This window comes from Myotis davidii, unplaced genomic scaffold (genome assembly GCF_000327345.1).
Source record: "Myotis davidii unplaced genomic scaffold, ASM32734v1 scaffold496, whole genome shotgun sequence".
Taxonomy (NCBI): Eukaryota; Metazoa; Chordata; class Mammalia; order Chiroptera; family Vespertilionidae; genus Myotis; species Myotis davidii.
Genome location: NW_006289398.1, coordinates 2505307 through 2525080, shown reverse-complemented (window position 1 = coordinate 2525080; position 19774 = coordinate 2505307). Strand labels below are relative to the sequence as shown.

At 43.4% G+C, this 19774-nt stretch overlaps 1 protein-coding gene across 1 annotated transcript in view; it reads left to right on the top strand.

Moving 5' to 3' along the window:
* Positions 1–10277: 10277 nt before the first annotated feature.
* IL7R (interleukin 7 receptor) overlaps positions 10278–19774 on the top strand; it is a 23125-nt gene continuing 13628 nt past the window's right edge. The window contains exons 1-2 of the mRNA XM_006761763.2: positions 10278–10421; positions 14238–14373. Of these exons, the coding sequence (XP_006761826.2) occupies positions 10298–10421; positions 14238–14373 (260 nt within the window). The 5' untranslated portion in view covers positions 10278–10297. The remainder of the gene's footprint in view (positions 10422–14237; positions 14374–19774) is intronic.

Sequence of the window (19774 nt, the reverse complement as noted above, 5' to 3'; positions counted from 1 at the left end):
GGCTAGATCATCAGTTTATGTAGTATTGAACTAACATGGGTAATTACAATAACAAATACATCTGGCAAAAATAAGTTTGCAGACCCATGAAAGTTATCTTTGGTAAATAAACAATCCCACTGGCCAGAGCAGCATGCCTAGGTGATCAGTGGACCTGAAGTGTCAGCAGCATGTGTAAAGCAAACACAGACAATTGGTTAATCTGAATAGTCAGGTAAGGGAAGCTCTGTGACACAAGATTGTCATTGTCTCTCCTCTCTCTTTTCACACAGCCCAGGACAGAATATATTATATTAAACAGCAAAAGAAGAGAGGATGGCTGAACTTCACCTTCTTGGGTCATTTTAATTATTTACTGATATTGCTATAATCTCTGGAGCTTCACTTTGAACAACAAGAAAAAATATGCAAAGGAGGCAGATGAAAAAATAAAGGCAGTGCCAAAGCTTCTATCAGACAAAGAAAAAAGTCCCACAGAATTGAGAGACAGGATTCATACGTTGCAAACATAAACTTTGCCTCTTTAAAATTGTAAATTGTCACTTCTTGAGTTTTCACTGCCCCAACTATTTCTCCTTCACCTGTTGTTTATAAAAATAAAAAATGAAAACTGCTAGAAAATTCCAAAGATCAACTCTCTTCTAGTTATTTTATTTAATCTAGTCATATTTATTCTGTCACTCCATAAAAATGAACTTACAGATCATCTAGTCCCATGTTTTTTCATCAGAAGAGTGAAATTTTCTCTTCAAAGTGAAATTTTAAAAGGGGAGTTGGCAATATATTGAAAATTTAACCAGGGACATGTACTAATTATGGTGGAAGAAGGTGGTACCATTGCTACCCTGTCCCGGTGTCTCCTTGAGGACCAGCTCAGGGGCCCAGAGGTATGAAAACCATCAAACACCTCTCACAGTCTTGTTTCTTCTTTAAGCCAGTCTAAAATTAGTCACACTAAACACACACACAAACCCACAGTGAAGGCACTGATAACTAATATAAAATTTATTGCCGATGTCTTGGGACTTTGGAGCAGAGCTATTATATGGTTCAATTCACCATCACACAGCCTGTGAGTCTGTTTACCCAAACCTTATGTCATTTGACAGTTCTCACATCAGTTCAGGCCAGGGTCTCTCTCTCCATGGTCCCTCGCCCCTTCTCTGGCTACTCAAGCTCTCTGAATCCATGCCCCTGTTTCCTCCACAGATACACGACAGCCATTTTATTCTAAGACTAGAGGCCCATTGCACGAAGATTCATGCAATAAGCCTTCCTTCCCCTGGCTGCTGGCACTGGTTTTCCTCCAGTACTCGGGACCCAGGCCTTTGGTTCGGCCGCAGCGGAGAAGCTAAGCCTCCTCAGTCTTCAGTTGTCTTCAGTCTTCGCTCCATGCCTGCATATGCAAATTAACCACCAGCTTTCTTGGGTTAATTTGCATACTCATCCTGATTGGCTGGTGGGCATAGCGGAGTGACACCAATTTGCATGTTTCTCTTTTATTAATTTAGATAGAGGAAGCCAACTGCCCACCAACACTAAAACTTATTTCTTAGCCACATGTGACCACTCAGGCCTCTCACAAGGCCCTTGGAAAACCGGCCACACACTGATCTTGTCCCATCGTAAGTCAGATATGCTTTCTACCATGTAGCTACCATGAACAACATCTGATTCTTCCAATCACTTCATCTGAACTATGACTCATCTCTTCTTGTATTTGTGCTGTGATTCTAGCTAATCATTCTAGAACACTAAAATGTGACTCTTTCGTTAGTAATACTTTCCCCAGTCAGATATCAGAATGAGGCTTTAAGGAGTATTCTCACTAAGATATTTCCCTCCCAACTTCTCTCCTTTCTATGATTTTCTTTAAAAATATATACCTATGGTACATTAGAAAGACATTTGAAAATGTCAAAAAAAACTTACACAAACCCTTAACTAGACTGATCTAGAAAAAAGAGAAAAGATCCAAATTACTACATCAGGGATGAAAGAGCAGACTACCTAGATGATGGACAAATTCCTGGAAAGACACAAACTACCAAAACTAACTCTCTATCCTCAACAACTTGTTGCAAATTCTCGTCTCTTGATTTGGTGGGATTTCACTTTTTTTTCAAAGGGATCTTAAATGGAAATAATTTTTTATAAAAGAGTTCAGGGAGCTTAGTTTGCTCTTCTTTATTTAGGTTTCCTAATGAAGTCTTAGGAGCAAACTAGATAATTAATATTTCCAAATTAATATTGACCAACAGCTACTCAACTCAAATTGCTTCCCCTTTCCTCCCTCAGACCTGACTCAAATTCAAGGATCTTCTTCTTCCTCTTTCCAGTCCTATCCAAATGTCCAAGGCTGTACTTTGTGTCTTCTCTGTATTTAGCACTCACCCAAAACTTCATTGTGGGAAAAGCCAGACCATAATAGAGCATTGTCCCTGCAGGCAGTCAGAGGGGAAATTGATAGCCATGTTGAAGTGAAATCTTCCCTGGCCCCATGGGGAGGACGGCTAGTAGAGCTCTGGGTTATGGTGGTGTGTAGGGTCCCCATAGTGGAGAGATGAGGCTCTGGTTTATCTTGCGAAGAGATCCCAGGGATTGGAAGATCGGTTGCAGCAGGGGCTCCATCTCTGAGCTGCTCCCTCTGAGCCTTGGGAACATGCCCTCTTTTCCTATCCTTTCTCCCTTCTCTCCGCTCTCTCCTCCCCAATACAAACCCTTTGCTGGAGGGAGGGAGGGACAGTGTGATATATGAGGGTACAGAGAAAGTGAGAGTACTTTTGTGACTCTCTTCATGCCTTCTTCTCTTTACTGTCTTCACGGCTCAGGCTTTTGCAATTCAAAAGCCAGGAGATACTTTCTTCAGTGTTTTCAACTAGCGCCTTTCTGCCCTTGTTGTGGATGGGAAATAGATCTTCCACGGGGTTGAGAGAAAACCATTTCAAAGATCTGCACATGGGAGACTGTGGTGTGGTGACAAGGTGATTTATTTGTGATGGCCCTTCTCTCCTGCCAGGGAAAAAGCCAATCTTGCCTTCAGCAAGGCCAAGGCAAGGGCCAGCATCTAGAATATTTGCTTCATAGTCCTTTGGAGCTCTCATGAGTGAGGGAGAGAGAGAGAGAGAGAGAGAGAGAGAGAGAGAGAGAGAAAGAGAGAGGTTCTTTGTTCACCTGAGAATTTAACCAGGAGTTTTTTCAAAATGACCAATCAACTCCCCAAACTTTCTTGGACTTCCGATGGGGTCCACCCCTGGCTAATGATCCCTTTCCCATGTTAAACTGACAGGCCTCTATGGTCCAGCACCTCTCCCTGTGCCATTTTGACTTTATTGTACATGTACTTACCTACCCCTGCTTCTCCTCATCCCCACCCCCACCCCCCAACAATCCAGGAGGGGAAGGGAGGAGAGTTGGCTGGCAATGCTCTAATCCCCATGCACTTTGTGTGGAGCTCTAGCTTCCTGGTGAAGAAAACAGGCCTCCGCTTCCCGGGTGAATATGCTCAATAATGTCTGACTCCCCCTTTGCTTCCTTGCCCATCAATAATTAGCTAACTAGGCTAACACCCTGAGCCAAGAGTTCAGAATGTCTAGCTCTTCTATGAAGAGAAAGGAATAAGGGCAAAAAGGAGAAGGAAGACACATGGGCAGGGCAGGAAGGGAGCAGTAATTAATATTTCCAGAACATCACCATTCTAGAGCTAGACCCTCAGCACCCTGGCTCAGCCTCCTCCTCTTCCCTCCTATGCACTTCGGTAGCCTCTGAACTCTTTATGAAGGACCCTCTGGAAACATGGGCACAAAGCACTGCCCAGAATGACCTACGATTTTACTTAAATAGGATTTTGCCTTCAGGGGAGACATTGTACAATTCAGGCAAAATTCAGCTTCCCATGATGAACTAGAAAAAGCCAGAGTCCTTTCAGTGAAAACATAAGCACAGGATGTACCCTGAGTTCCCTACTTGCCTCTGCCATTATTCTTCATTGAGCAGAAGTAAGTCCTCTTCTATCGCTTCCAGCAGTGGAAGAGAATGTAGCTAAGAGAGCACAGGTTTGGGGCAGAGTTAGGGAATAGACTGCGCTGTTTGCAGAAAGAAAGGCAGTTGCTTTGGAAGAGGTTCAGGCAGTGCTTAGAAAGAAGAAGATGGTCAGAAGCCTCCACAGGAGAAAGGCCAACCGCCTTCCAATCACTGGAGATGGAATAAGCAAGGCCAGCTGCTCCCAGCTGCTCCTGAGTTGGGAAGGTAGAAGCCAGCACAAATACTTGATGCGTGAGTTGCACTGTTGGACATATCGTCCCTCACCTGCCGAGACGGAGGTGAGAGGATGCATTAGGATCCTGCAGTATCTCAGAACCCAAAAATGCAAGTCAAGAGTCTCAGAGACAGCTGCCTGGGTTTCTCATCGTCCACAGGCCCCATGATGACAACTCAATTGCTTTCGCATGATGTCCCCCTGGGTCAATGAATTGAAGTTTAATATATTGGGTCACAGTTCCTTTTGAGAGTCTAATTAAAAAAATAAATAAATAACTGCCCTAACTGGTCTGGCTCAGTGGATAGAGCGTTGGCCTGTGGACTGAAGGGTCCCAGGTTCGATTCCGGTCAAGGGCATGTACCTTGGTTGTGGGCACATACCCAGTAGGGAGTGTGCAGGAGGCAGCTGATCAATGTTTCTCTCTCATCGATGTTTCTAACTCTCTATCCCTCTCCCTTCCTCTCTGTAAAAAAATCAATAAAATATATTTAAAAAATAATAATAATAACTTTACCCCCATATATTGCTTAGAGTTTCAGGGGATTCATGGAGTACCCCAATTAGAATCCCGGGTTTAAAGTTTCACTTCTCTTTAAAGCCTCTTAGGAGCAAAAATCTGAGATTAGAGAAAATGACCCTGGTATAAATATTAAAATTCTTACTTCCTCAGTGGCCAAGTGCAAGCTCACCCTACCCAGGTCTATACCCACTCACCTGATAGGTCATTTCACACCCTTTAATCCCAAAAGCAAATGTCTTCTCTCTCCTCCCGTAGGTGGAGATAGCTACTGCTGCCTATGTTCTCATCGACATACTTTTGCATAACAACTCAGCATACAGCTCTTGCAGAGGCTATTTGTTCTCCCCAAAATGCATTCTCCCCCTTCTCCCTTTTACAAATAGAACCTGCAGTTTTACTTGAGTCCATAGTTACTCCTTTTCAGACCACATTTTCCTTTCTCCCTTACTCTTATGCTATTGGCCATGGGGACTACTCTCTGGCCAATAGCATAAGAGTAGAAATAATATCATATATGCAACTTTCAGATCATGCCCTTGAAAAGGAAACTGATTTCTTTTCACTTTTTTGCATCTACTTCCCAAGGACTGCAATGTACTGGTAAGCTAACATCAAATACATAGACAAGAACAACATCCTACTAAATGAAAGACTAGGCTGGGTTCCTAATTGAATGAAGGCATGGAGCTGCCTACCCCAGGGATCATCTACTATGAGAGAGCAGTAAATTTTGCACCTTTGTTAGAGCCACCATATTTCTGCATCTCCTTCTTTCAGTAACATAACCCAACTGATACTTACAACAAAAAATTCTATATTAAATTCCAATGTCTTCTGATAAAGATAAGTAAAATGTTTACATCTGGGTATGCAAAAGCAGGTACTATTTCCCCATTTTCTTGAAATTTTTCTGGAAGTGACTTAGCCCAGGGTCATGTAGTCTGTCAACAAACACACCTCTTATTTCTCCTTTTTAAGGAACACATGCTATTTCTCTGTGACAGTTCCATGAACATTACCACTCAGGATCACTTTTAATGTTGGCTTTGCATATTTAGGTTGGGAAGTTATTGGATACCAATGCTGTTTTGGGGACTCAGTTTACACAGAGATGCTGGGTTCCAACCTGGCAGGGGAAGCACATGACATAGAATAGAGGGCTTTTACCAATTTTCAGATGTCTGGGTCTAAATGCAGGTGTGGCAATCAGCACTGCAGACCCTTAGAACGTGGTTTGTGGGAGGATAGAAGCTCACCCCAACACAAGGGCCCTGGGCCAAGGCCCAGGATGGTCTCGCTTGAGCCAGATTTTTCTCTGTGGAAGGCTGTGCCTGACCTCAGGGTTATGAGCAGGATCCTACCATGAACTGTCTTCTGGAAAGGGCCTGAGAGAGACTCTGAGTTACAGAGAGGCCAACACCTGCTCCAGCTGCTCTGGTGCCACCTGCAGTCATTGCCAGAAGGCAAGTCACTTCCCCCAAAGATGGACACTCTTGTTCACACTTTTACCGAAATGTGGGCATGTCCTGGCATCAAACAACTCCATTTCTGGCAGAAATGTCTTCAGCAAAGAAGGAACAGTTGGCACTCCGAAGATGCCATTTTTGTTGCATGCAAAGACCAAGACTAAAATCTTGTAGAGACAAAACATCTTTGACATCAAACTCTGCCCAGAAAGAACACAAATGACAGCAAGGCATGGGGCTGAAGACGTGGGGTAGGAGGAAAGGGAAATGAAAGAAGAGCCACAACAAGGAAAATATTATGCTCCTGGAAATGAAACTTCATGATGCTGGGACTCCCCCTGACAGCCCCAGGGACTGAGTCAGCACGCATTGATAAAATACTGAAGAAGGTTCATTTAGGACTAGACAAAGGTTAGGTTGCCCTACAGCCAGGTTCACCCACTTGACCCTCTTGAGTGGCTTTAATTCTCTTTTTCCACAGTTTTTGGGGGTCCTTAGCCACTCCCCTGAGCTGGCATGGATTTCTCTTCTCCAGCAGGAAGCAGGGGCTCTGGATCAAATCTAACTGTTAATTAAAGAAGGTAAGTGACTGTAGGGGGAGGGGCAGTTAAAACAGATTTCTTGAACATGTTGGAACTTTCTGAGCATTTCTCAAACATCGGATTTTGCCCAGGATACTCCTATAGCAGCAAATACTGTTTATTATTCTTACTGTTGTGTAGTAGTTGTTGTTTCACTCTATTGCCCTTCAATATTCAATCCCAAGGTGAGTCACCCTTAACTCTTTCTCATTGAAGACATATAGCTAAATGTTTAAGGGTTATTTTATAAGCTTTCTCTAAAAACTGGCCCAGAGAAACACTTTGCTTTTGAAACAGTTTCTTTCCCAAGGGCACTGAAAGAGATCATGCTTTAGTGTCTGTCCCACTAACTTTATACTTTCTGTCAAGAATGGAAGTGAAATTTCTGCTCCTAAGAGGAGTCCAGATGGGGAAGATTCGTAATAAGTTCAGATGCTCAGCCTGAATTTTCCCAGAGAAATTTTTTGTCCTTAACTGATGGGAAGTAAAGAGAAAAATCTGGGACTGGCTGGGGTGCACTTTCACCAAGTGGACAAACAAGGAACAATCAGGTAAATGACACACCCTCCTCCAAATCTAACATTCCCGCTTCTCAGGGCCAGCTGCAAGTCACTTATCTCCACTCTCTGGGACTGTCCCTGTTATAGCCAGAGGGTGCATAACCTACCACAGTACGAAATGAAAAGAAAATCTTTATGTGTTTTGTCTGTTTAAACAAGTGGTCTGAACCAACACAGGAATGGCAAGGAGTAATGTAGCTAGCTGGTTGATTCTGGGAGTTTACCAGGTCACTGTGAGAAACCATCAAATGCCTTTCCTTTACATGATTCAGCGCTTCAGAGCAACTCATGAAACTAAAGGAAGACAAGATAAAAAAGAAGGAAGAGAGACGGTAGCGCTGCAAGACGATGTATGATCCAACCAAGTTGCTGTGTCCAAGGACTTGCTTCGCCCACAGTCCACCGCTCAGCTCCTGGTTTCGCAGCTGGGGGCTCAGGAGTCCTGCAGCCTTCCTGACCTGCCTTTCTTCTCTCTCCACTCCTCTCATGGGCAATAGTGACAAAGCAACATCATAAATGTCTCTCATCTGGGGGACAGTTGGAGTGAGGCTGTCCTTCCTCATTTTCCTAAGTCTCCCAAGGACTCACGAGACCTGGGTGAAGACAGTAGAGAAGGCACCATGGGTGCCCGTCACCCTAGAAGGATGAGTGAGCCTGCTCATTGCTTTGAGCTCCCCACGCTTTATCTGGGTTTCTCTCTGAGGTCCTTCGGCATCTCCTGCCCCACCCGCAGAGAGCGAGCACCCCAGTGGAAATCCCCTGAGAAACTAGCACATGCTGTACCAAAATATTGTGTCTAGGCTTTGTTCTTTTAAATCTTCACAACTAAAGGAAAGAGATACAATCAAAATGATAGTCCACTTAAATGATAAACAAGAGGATTTAAAGAGACATGACCCAATTGCTCATGGAGTGATAACCTGTGAGTAGTTCGTGAGATCGGTGTTGGTGATAGATATAAGGTGTGATTTCTTCTTGAACGCTTATTTCGTTTATGAACATTTACAATGATAGCTTTCTTTTTTATTATTGATTTGAGAGAGAGAGGAAAAGAGAGAGCGCGAGAGAGAGAAATGTGAGAAAGAAAGAGAGACATTAATCTCTGCCCCCTACTGGGATCGAGGCTGAAACTCAGCCATTTGCCCTGACCGGAAATCGAACCGTGACCTCCTGGTTCCTGGTTCGACACTCAACCACTGAGCCACACTGGCTGGGCTGGAGTGAGGCATTATAAATAGGGCTCTCCATCTCTGTCGCTGGATCTGCCTCAGCCCTCAAGGGTGGTTCTCAGAGACTAGTACAAATGCCCCACCTCTTATTTTGAGATTGTCACATAACAGTAATGATGAAACTAACTCACAGATCTTTCAAAGACTCTGTTTATCTTTGTTAATTTAATCATTTCCACTGGCCCAAAGGACCGATTCTACCCAGTAACAGTGAATCAAACAGAAGCTCATAACCCACTGTCCACCCAACATCTGTGTCCTCAGTACCTTAGAGTCATACTCATGTGACTTTTTTCTAAAAGAGAGCCCCTGTGAATCAAGAGAGAGAGTTTGATAGCCTAAAACCAGGTTCGATTATTCATCTAATGAGCAGAAGTATGTCCTTCAGAATGACTGAACTGCTCTTAACCTGTGCCTTCTTACACTAGTAATGGCTTAAAGACAAAAATCCAAGGATGGCTAAGAGGTAGCCAGGCTTAACAAATATCACCACTTTATCCATGAGACCGTGACAGGAAATGTTTTGATTGGTAGACAAATGGAGGGAGAGCCTGAATCATCTCCCATTGTCTAGGCTTCTGCCCTGCATATGTACATACTAGTGTGATTTACATGGACCACGTGTTCCTGAAAAGTTGTGTGACAATCAGCCTTTCACAAATAGATCCTATTTTATTTTATTTTTTAAATAGGTTTTTATTGATTTTTAGCGAGAGGAAAGGAGAAGAGATAGAGAGATAGAAACATAGATGAAAGAGAAACATCACTCATCAGCTGCCTCCTGCACGCCCCTACTAGGGATCAAGCCTGCAACCTGGGCATGTGCCCTGATCAGGAATCAAATCGGCGACCTCCTGGTTCCTGGTCGACATTCAATCACTGAAACACACTGGCTGGACTAGAATCCTATTTTAAATTCACAGAGAAAATAACTAATCTAGCCGATAAACAAGGGTTCAACAGACTTTTTCTATATAAGGCCAAGCAGTAAAGATTTTACACTTTTGTCTTAGCTACTCAGTTCTACTTTTGTAGAACAAACGCAGCCATGTTTCAAGAAAACTTTATTTGCAAAAACAGGTGGTAGGCCAATCTGGCCCCTTAGCCATATTTTGTCACTCTTAAATTATATAACTCTTGAGTGCCAAATCTGATGGGTGAGGTAAAGTAACTACTAGAGGACAGAAAAACTGCTCCTCTTGTGAAACTATTCTCAGAACTTGAAGGTGAACATTTAACAGATACCCACAAAAAGTCACTTCCTTAAGTGCAGAATCTTTCTTTAAATCAAAACTCACCCCTGACAATTAATAGGTTTTTTACGTTTAGATTTTTGTCCCAGGATTCCTTTTAAATGGGCCCCTTTCACACTCTCTAATCTGAAATAGTCTGCGTCCACGTTGGAATCCACCACATTGCTTTCAAATAAGCACAGTGAGTTTGGGGTTGCCAGGACCATGAGGGAAGTAGAACAATTTCAAATGCTCTAGCTCTTCCTTGCTCCTCTGTTTGGAGCAGCAATACTTTTCTACTCTGACTTCCTGTTTCTGACACATGCCTTCTTTTTTGCCGTGTTTATACTTCCCCCTGTCTGTGGTTAAGTGAGTATAAAGCCTTAACACTGTAGACTTAAGGCTGCTCCACTCACTCTCGCGCGCTTTCTCTCTCTCATTCATTCCTATGTGTAGGCTCACACGCCTGCTCTCCTCTCTCTCTCTCAGAATGACAATTCTAGGTACAGCTTTTGGTATTGTTTTCTGCTTACTTCGAGTCGTTTCTGGAGAAAGTGGCTATGCACAGAATGGTGAGTCATTTCTAACTTTTCTTTAGGATTTCAGATGATCTCGCGAATGGCTTCAGGTGGCTCCCTAGCAGACCTGAGCCGGGCACTGGGCTGGAATGGAGGACTTTGCATGTACTCAGTCATTGTGTATGTTCTAAGCGCCAGGACAGAGGGCTGGGGGCAATCCTGAGGTGGTATATAAAGCCTTAGAATTGTCCAGAGGAATGCATTTGACCTCCAACTGTGGATCTTAATGTTGGCCAATACCTCTGCTCTAATGAAAAGAACACCCATACGGAATGCAACAGTGGAGCCTGTAGGTTATATCTTGTTAAGAAATCAGCTAGATTTTGTTTTGCTTAGCTTTTTAGGAGGTTTCAAAAGCATAACTTTCGTGATAAAATAACGTCTAGAAACAACAGCTTGGTCTGCACTTACCATTGTTGCATCCCCAGCACCTAAAAGAGTGTGTAGGACACAGCGGACGTTCAATTATAATATTTAAATTTACAATATTTGAAAATTTCTTCAAAAAAGGTATTTGATAGATTTATGTGAGATTCTTAGTAACTAACAATAACTAAAGATGTGAGTTGTCTCATTGAAATACATTTAATTGTCTCCCTATTAACAAATTTACTGTCATCTAGTAGTTCTCTTTGGGATCCTTGGCGTATTTAGTACCTAGAAGACGCTGACGCCTGCTTGGTAAATAGATTGTAATTGCAACAAACCTGCAGACAAGGGTAACGCAGCAGCAGCAGGGTGACCTGGGAAGTGGGGCCACCCATTTGTTCCTGAAAATTAAACTTTTTTACTTTAAAAGTTAAAAAGTATTTTCTTATCAAAGATATCACACATGTCAACCTAATGACTCAGCTTCGATGGTTTAAGTCAGTAAGTTCTCAGGGTGGAAGTCCCTAGAATATTTTCATTACAGGAATTATTGACCTTTTTCAGTGTGACCATGCATGACTCACTGTGTGGGGGACACTCATTATTCCACCATAAATGCTGCCTGGTGCTCTGTGTGGAGAGAGTTGGCACCTAACACAGGAACCTTTCTCTGCGGAATATAACACATTCCCTCTGCTTCTCCCTGGGGACCATACCATTTTTAAAAGCAATAAGAATTCTAATTGAAAGCTGGGTTTTTCACTTCAACTTTTTAAGTTTCAGACATTTTTAGGAGATTTGTGACTTTCCATCCACATGATCATCTCAAAATACTTCCCAGTTTGGTGTGTAAATTAATCAGCGGCTGTTTGCTGAAAGATAAGTTAGTTCTCTGATAACCACAAGGATGAGCAAGAGAAATAATGACTAGTTTTAAAAAATCCAAACCACTTACACCTTTAATCAACTGATTCCTTTCAGTGGGAAGACATCTAAATCACACTACCTTGTCTGTAATACACATTCCAAAATATTCTTTTATGAAAAACTATGCTGAGATACTGCGCACTTAAAAATAGGTTAATTCACGACTGTTCAAAAGCCCTATGCAATTTCAAAGCCATAGTAATAACATCTTTGACATCGAACTCTTCTTCTTTTTCAAAGAAGCTCCAAAGGTTTCACATTCACATTCTCAGAATTAGAATTGTTATTTTACCTTCTCATTACTTATTTCTCAAAATGTGTTAACAGTCATAGCGAACCCCTGTTGCGTGCTTACTGTGTTCTAAGCCAAGTCTTTGTATTTGCTCCTCACGATAACGTGAACTTACATAAGAGAAAACTGAGGCTCAGAGAGGTTGGGGCAGCTGACAGCGGACGACAGCTCCAAAGCAGAATCGCCAGGACGTGCACCCACATCTGCCCAGCTGTAGTGATGGGGACCTTACCCACGGTGCATGTTACTCTTACCTAAGACATTTTCCAGCTGAGTTCACGCAGAGCATCCTCTTTGTAAAAGGACATGCAATTCTGCAAGTGGTGGAGGGAAATTTTTCTCGCCTAGTAATACCTGCTGAAGAGTCAGTGAGCTACACCCTCGAAACCTTCCCACTTTAGTGGATGGCCAGGGCTCTGTACACTGCGTGAGAATATATGGCAAACTCCCTTTACCAGACGATGTGGCTGAGGGCAGGGTGGGGGTGCTGTGCTCTGCCCTTGTCCAGCACCCCTATACTGTTCTCTCTCTGGGTGGCTTTGCATGTTGAAGTATTTTGGAGACAACGCTGACCCATGGCTGTCTGAATCCAAATAGCAATATAGGTTCTGTTGTACGGGGTGGGTGGGAGGTCTGAGGGCGGCCATGGAAGAAGGTCAGGCTAAAACTACCGAGGACCTTTCCAGTGGGGAAGGCACCCGCTCTCAGGAACCGAGACCTCGGTCTGGGGATTAGGATGAGCATGGTCCATGGGCCCTGAGGGGTGGGAGGCTGCCCGCATTGTCTATGACTGCGCTCAGGAGCAGGGCTGAGCCCTGCTGACATGGCACAGGGGGCTTGGCCGGGGCAGCATGGTGAGCTGGGTGGATTCCAGGAATGTCCCGAAAGAGCAGTGCCCACAGCTCTCGTGTGGACGTGGCTTCTCCAGATGTGGTGCTGTGACGGAACTCACCTGTCTCTCGGCTGGTTGGCCCACTCACCACCGGCTTCACCAACTTCCCTGCAGACCAGCTGGGGGGTTTAAATGAAAGGGGTGCTGCTTGGACCTCTCATGGCCTAGGGGACACTCAGCTGGAGTTAACTTTAGTATATTTTATATCTGATTTAAAGCCCTAGACGTATCTAATTTAAAGCCCTATAAACATCTAGTCTAAGGATCGATGGGCCTGCAACAATCACACACTCGCACTCGAGCGCTCAGGAGGGCTGCGGTGACTCGGGGTTTTCGCCCGTTCCTGTCTGAGTCCATTTGCTGGCAGATTTTTCTCTATTAAATATTGTGGAGTATACATACAAAATGTCTATTTCAACATAGGGCCTTCAACTGTGACAGAACTTTCCCAAAGTGACTGTAAAAAATTACTGGTTCCCCACATACCTTCAGAATGTGCTCGTATCTATGAGATAAGTTATCTATTGGAGATCGATAAGCACAGAAGCAGTAGCTATAAGATTTATGGGAAAGTCCACGAGATCTAAGTCCTGTCAAACCTAATTTCTTTTTCTTTAATCTTTATTGTTAAAAGTATTACATATGTCCCCTTGTTTCGTCCATCGACCCCTCCAGCCCACCCTAAATTTTGTTTTCTAATCACATTTGCCTCAGTTGGTAGCTTAAGACAAATTACCTTAAATAAATCTCCTCACAACAGAGCTAACCAACGGTGCTTTTGGTTGGGATGCCTATTTAGGCGATGGAAAGCTACCCCTTGACTGTAAGACTTCTGTCACCTTCCTTCATTCAAAGACACTCTTGAGAGGGAGTAAATAGAGATTTGTAATAAAGTCAAAGGCTAGGTTAGGTAGCATATGAATATGGAGAGAACGTATCTCTTACTTGAAATGTACAAACAACAGAAGAAATCACCGTTTAAATAAAGAAGAGACTGTGCTTAGTGCTTCCTTCTAGATCTCTAGGGCATTAAGCCAATGGCAGGAATATTTAGAAATATTCGGAGGCCATTTCTTGATTGCAATGGTTCTTTTGTTTCTACTAGAAAAATCGATGTTCATTTGGGTTTTCTTTTGGTTTGGGTTGATTTTGATTTAGTTTGGTTCTGAAAGCTTTGTCTCGTCTTTGCCTTCGGGCTTTTCTTCTTTAGAAAAACTATCCCCACTTCTTCATGTCCGCCCCCAAAGGCGGCCGTTTCACTCACGTCACTGCACCTCTCAAAGCGAGCGCCTACCGGCCTCACTGACAGCTGCGCGTTTGCTCTCCCCAGGAGACTTGGAGGACGCGGAGCCCGACTACTCCTTCTCCTGCTACAGCCAGCTGGAGGTGGACGGCTCCCAGCACCTGCTCCGCTGTGCTTTCGATGACCCGGACGTCAACAGCACCTACCTGGAATTTGAAATATGGTGAGAAGTGGGGGCTCCGATGGGTGCTTAGAAATCTTTCTTTTCCCGTGTGTGCAGCAGCAGTGGCAGAGGAAGGAGTGTGGGGGCTGGTTCTCCAATAGTGCAATCCAGTGAATTCACAGGCGTCCTGGACTCCTTGTCCTTTGCCAGGTGACGCTTGCAAAGAAACTACCAGGTTCATCTTTCAGGTCCGGCTGCTACGGCCAAATGACGGTATGGATCTTGGAGATCCCGCCTCCCTCCTGACTTCATAGCAGAATTTAAATCCTGCTTCACCTAAAAAAAAAAAAAAAGTCTCTTGGCCTGACAGGAGACGGTCTCGTGTCTTCAAGCCGCACTCTGGGGCCTGGTTTCGAATGCCACCACCAACACTTACCAGCTTTGGAACTACAGCTCACTATGTAACTTATCTCAGCAGGTTTCTTCCTATGTTAAATGAGATATACTACCTCACAAGGAGGCTGTGATGACTAAATAATTTAATCCTTTAGTAATTTAATTAGGAAACATAGCCAGTATGTAATAAGTAATGAAAACAGGCATTAAGTTAAAAAAAAAAATCTATGAATATAGACCAAACTTTCACCTTCCTAACACAGTTTGACTTTAGGTTCTATTTTTAATATCGATTTTCCAAGAACCCACAGGAATAAATTGGCTCTTGGCTTCTTGCAGCCTCAGAGGAAAGGCCAAGAAGCAGAGAAAGTCTGTTTTGAAAGTCTGGTAAGAGCTCAGAGAGCTGCATCTTCTTCTTCCTCCACAAATCAGCTCTTGCTGTTCAGAGTTACGATCTCTGGTGACCAGAAAAAAAAAGACTCTAACCTGAAATTCTGACGTGTGGCTACCTCCAAATTTCTATCAGATGACCTAATTTTAGTTGGTTTCCTTGTAAGGAAAGTGGGTCAGGGTCCACCAGCAGTAAAAGAGGCCTTCTTAAATTCTGTAGACACTCAGCCAATCCTCGCCCCCTGATATAGGGTCCAGAAAAGCCCTGAATTCCATGTCATACATTAATTTAATTTACAGGAGTTTCCTGCATCTGTTCATGCAGAGATCCCTGCTGCAGTCACTGGACTGGTATGGTCTTGAACTTGAATTCCATAGCATGTTCCCCATCTGCCTCTGTCAGTTCGCTTCTGTAGCACTCTATCCAGGAATAAAATATGTCGAGAGAATAGGAACTGACACTATCCAGTCTGTGCTGCAACCAGACCACACGAAGACACCAACAACTCATGCAAACGATGCGCTCCTGTTTATGGGCAAAACCTCCTTTAAACACAGAGGTTTGACTCTGGGTTCCCCACACCGCCGTCGGTGGACTTCAGTGATCACTGTGGTTTCTCTTAGGGAGTCTGAGGCTGACCTTTCTGCCCACTTTCACTCACAGGCCATCTGACCACTTCCATGCCCACTTGAGCAAACTTTCCCACGTCCTTTAGCAGGTCTTGATATTTCCTGCTGTATTTTCATCTATCCATAGTCCCCATTTGGGTTTTCAGTTGGATTCAGATATTTCCATTGGAAATGAATCACCTTCACACATGTTTTCAGTGTGAAACAATAAGTGTGAACTCCTTAGTAGGTCATGGTGCTATTTTCACAAAGGTATCCACACCTCGAGAGTGGACGGGTGGAACTCCTAGGTTCAGAGTGGACCACGTATCTTAAATTAAATTTACTTAAACGAAGAGCTGTATTTGCTGCTTAGATTGGGTTTCTTTTCCACCCTGAAACTAACTTTATGGAGCTCCCCCTTTAATATAAATTTATAGAAACTGGAAATCACTGAAAATTGTGCTTTCTGCTAACATCATTGCACAGGTGGGATTATTGCTAGAAACCAGGTGCTGTTTCCCAGCGGGCTGACCTGGGGCATCTGTTAGATGAAGTTACCACCTGCCTGATCTGGCCATCAACTCTCAGGTTTAGAAAGCTGGTTGCTTCATGTTCAATGTGAAGATCCGTCTCTCAGGGATGAACTTGAATTAGGCGAAATCTCACAGCTGGAACACCAGCATACCAAGTGACTACTTCACAGTCATAGATCCAACTCTCATAGAGACCTGAAGATTCCTACTGGGCTCAGGGTGGCATTTGGGGAAGGAGGGACAGAGAGGGCCCATAGGTTTCATATGAGTATAAACCTACTCTCACTGGGGGACCTGAAAATATTTCATTTGCCAGAACTCTAGCTAGCTGTCAGGGGAGCAGAGGAGCTGGGAAGAGGCGTCCAGGTTGGAATTCAAAACTAGCTCTGTGAGCCCAGGGGATTAGTCAAGCTCTCTGATCATAACAGTTGCCTCGCATTGGGATAGAAACATGAGCAACTAACATAGGTCAGTGCCTGGAAATGGTACATAATGCTCTCAGTAGCATGATTTTCATTTTAAAAATGTGATCAAAAGGTTGTTCAGTAAATATAGAAGCAAACCGAGGAAATTTGTTTGTTGATTTTAAGACTAGAGTTATTTGGTTCAGATCTCAATGTGATTAAATATTTTAAACAAGTCACCAGCATTTAAATATCTAGGTAGCTCTGTAAAAATCAGGTTTCATAATACTGGGCACATACATCAAAAAATAGATGAACAGCATTCTGGCTGCCTCTCTAGATGGGGACTTAAATATCAGTCCTAAAGTTAGGCCCTCGTTTCTCATTTATATCACCTGCGTAGATACTTGAATTTGGGCCCCTGCCTTTTAGGTGTTTGCATAATTTTTATAGTCAGTTCTCAGAAGGCAATTGTACGTTCTTTATTTCCACATTCTTGGGGGCACCACAGTCACTGCCATGTACGCCTACAGATACCACTTCAAATGTGCCATGTTTTGTTTTCCTCAATTACCACCCATGTCGCAGGCTACACCCTGCTGATTGATTCTACCTCACACTCTAGACTTCACTAGCAATGTTTGTCAAGTGTTGGTAATGTAGTCCTCTCTATAGTAAACGACACTGACTTTCAAAGTTGCTCCATATTTTCAAGATAGATTCTGTTTTTCAGGGCCAAATAAGGAATGAAATAATTTTTGATTTTAATGTTTCCATGTAAATACCACATCACACTAAACTATAAAAGACTGCAGAAATTTTAGGAAGATGAAGGTGGAGCAAAGAAACAGGGGCTGCCCTAGCCAGTTTGGCTCAGTAGATAGAGCGTCGGCCTGCAGACTGAAGGGTCCTGGGTTCGATTCCAGTCAAGGGCACATGCCTGGGTTGTGGGCTCGATCCCCAGTAGGGGGCATGCAGGAGGCAGCCAATCAATGATTCTCTCCCATTGTTGATGTTTCTATCTCTCTCTCTCCCTCTTCCTTCCTCTCTGTAATCAATAAAAAGAGTTAGGAAGGAAGGAAGGAAGGAAGGAAGGAAGGAAGGAAGGAAGGAAGGAAGGAAGGAAGGAAGAGGGCTGTGGTCTCCAGCAGTCTCTCCCTATTTTCAGAACAAGGGGATCTGTGTGAGTGATTTAGAGTTGATGTCCCCATGGAAGGTCCCACAGGATCAAATCTGTTAGCCTATAGTACTACTCGATACCTTTCCTTAAATACCCAAGAATGGTTTTATCCAACAGAAATACAATACAATTCACAAATGTGTGAGCCAGGTGTGAAATTTTAATTTTCTAACAGCCACATTTTTAAAAGGAAAATAATGGGTGAAATTAATTTTAATAATATATTTTATTTAACCTAATATATCCAAAATATTATCGACCTGTAATCAATATGCATATTCTACATTCTTTTTTGCATACTAAACCTTCCAAATCTGCTGTGTATTTCATATTAAGAGCACATCTCAATTCGGACTAGCCATATTTCAAGTGTTCAATAAGTATGTGAATAGTGGCTATTGTGTTAGACCATGGAGTCCCAGAACATTCCTAACCCTGGCAATAAATACATAGTTAGCAACCAAGTAAATTGTTTTAATTTAGTTAAGTACATTGAAATGAATTGGATAGAATTGAGTTGAACTACGCATAGGGGCACACTAAGTTTCCTCCAATCACCTGAAGCCAGGGTCAGTGGCTTTAAGTGAGACTCTCTGCTCCAGGCCACAGTTTTATCTTAGTCTCCTGACAAGGTTTCCGCACTCCACCCCCACTCCATAAAGCAGCTCCTAGAATTCAGAGCCCTTAAAAGGATGCCCAGGCTCACAAGACAGCCATATGATGATCTTCATACTCCATTATTCATTCATCTCTTTCCCCCAAAAAGTGGGAATGAACTGAGCATACCATTTTAGATTCTTCTTAAACTTCCAACAGTACCAGGAACTTGCTACATGTTAAGGATCTATAGCAGAATATGCCACACATGCTTTACTTCCCAATATATTCTACACTCATTGATTGAACTAAAAGCCATTATTCTTCTAATTTCTCCACATCACATATTTACCCGAACTTTAGCAATAGGACCCTGCCTCATTACACCCCTTCTATCCTTAGTCATCAAATCATGCCAATGTTGCCATCTTCAAAACTTCCTGTCTGACACTCCTCCCAAGGTGTGGCCCCCGGTATCCATCTAGCTTACCTTAAACACTGGCTTTTTACCTGTACTCTACACCAAGTGGGGAATCGTATTTAGCCCCAAAAAAGAACACACCCTTGAGAAACTCCAACAAATATAAGTACACACACACACACACACACACACACACACACACACAAAACCATATTTGTGTCTATCTAGACATATGTGTGTTTATACACATAAATTTGGCCCATAGGCACTAAATAAATAGCAGTTACATGGGGTGGGGGGTAGCAGGCAGTGGAGATAATGTTAAGGAATGTCCCACAAAGAAAAAATATATTGAGCCAATTAACAAACTTAAATAGAGATTAACCAGTCACTTTAAGAAGACCACAGCAGCCCCAAGGTGAGTGATTATGCACCTGAAGTTGAAAGTTTCTCCTTGGATTTTAGCTCCATGCCCACCTCACCTCCAGCCACACAGAGTCCATGGGTGATCATGTGAAGGGCTCGCGTGAGCACATGCAGAGAAACATGTACACATATCCAATTTACTAAAGAAAACCAACACGTATTCTGGATTAGAGGTAGTAAAGGACCTTTTTAGAGCCTGTTTCCTATGATTTAATATATTTATACTAGAGGCCCAGTGCACAAAAATGTGTGCACTCAGGGGGGGTCCGTCAGCCCGGCCTGTGCCTTCTCACAGTCTGGGACCCCTCAGGGGATGACCACCTGCTGGCTTAGGCCCACTCCCTGGGGGATTGGGCCTAAGCTGGCAATCAGACATCCCTCTGGCAGCCCAGCAGCCCTCAGGGGATGTCCACTTGTCAGCGGGGAGCAGACCTAAGCTGCAGTCGGACATCCTTAGTGCTGCTGAGGAGGCAGGAGAGGCTCCCACCACCACCGCCGCACT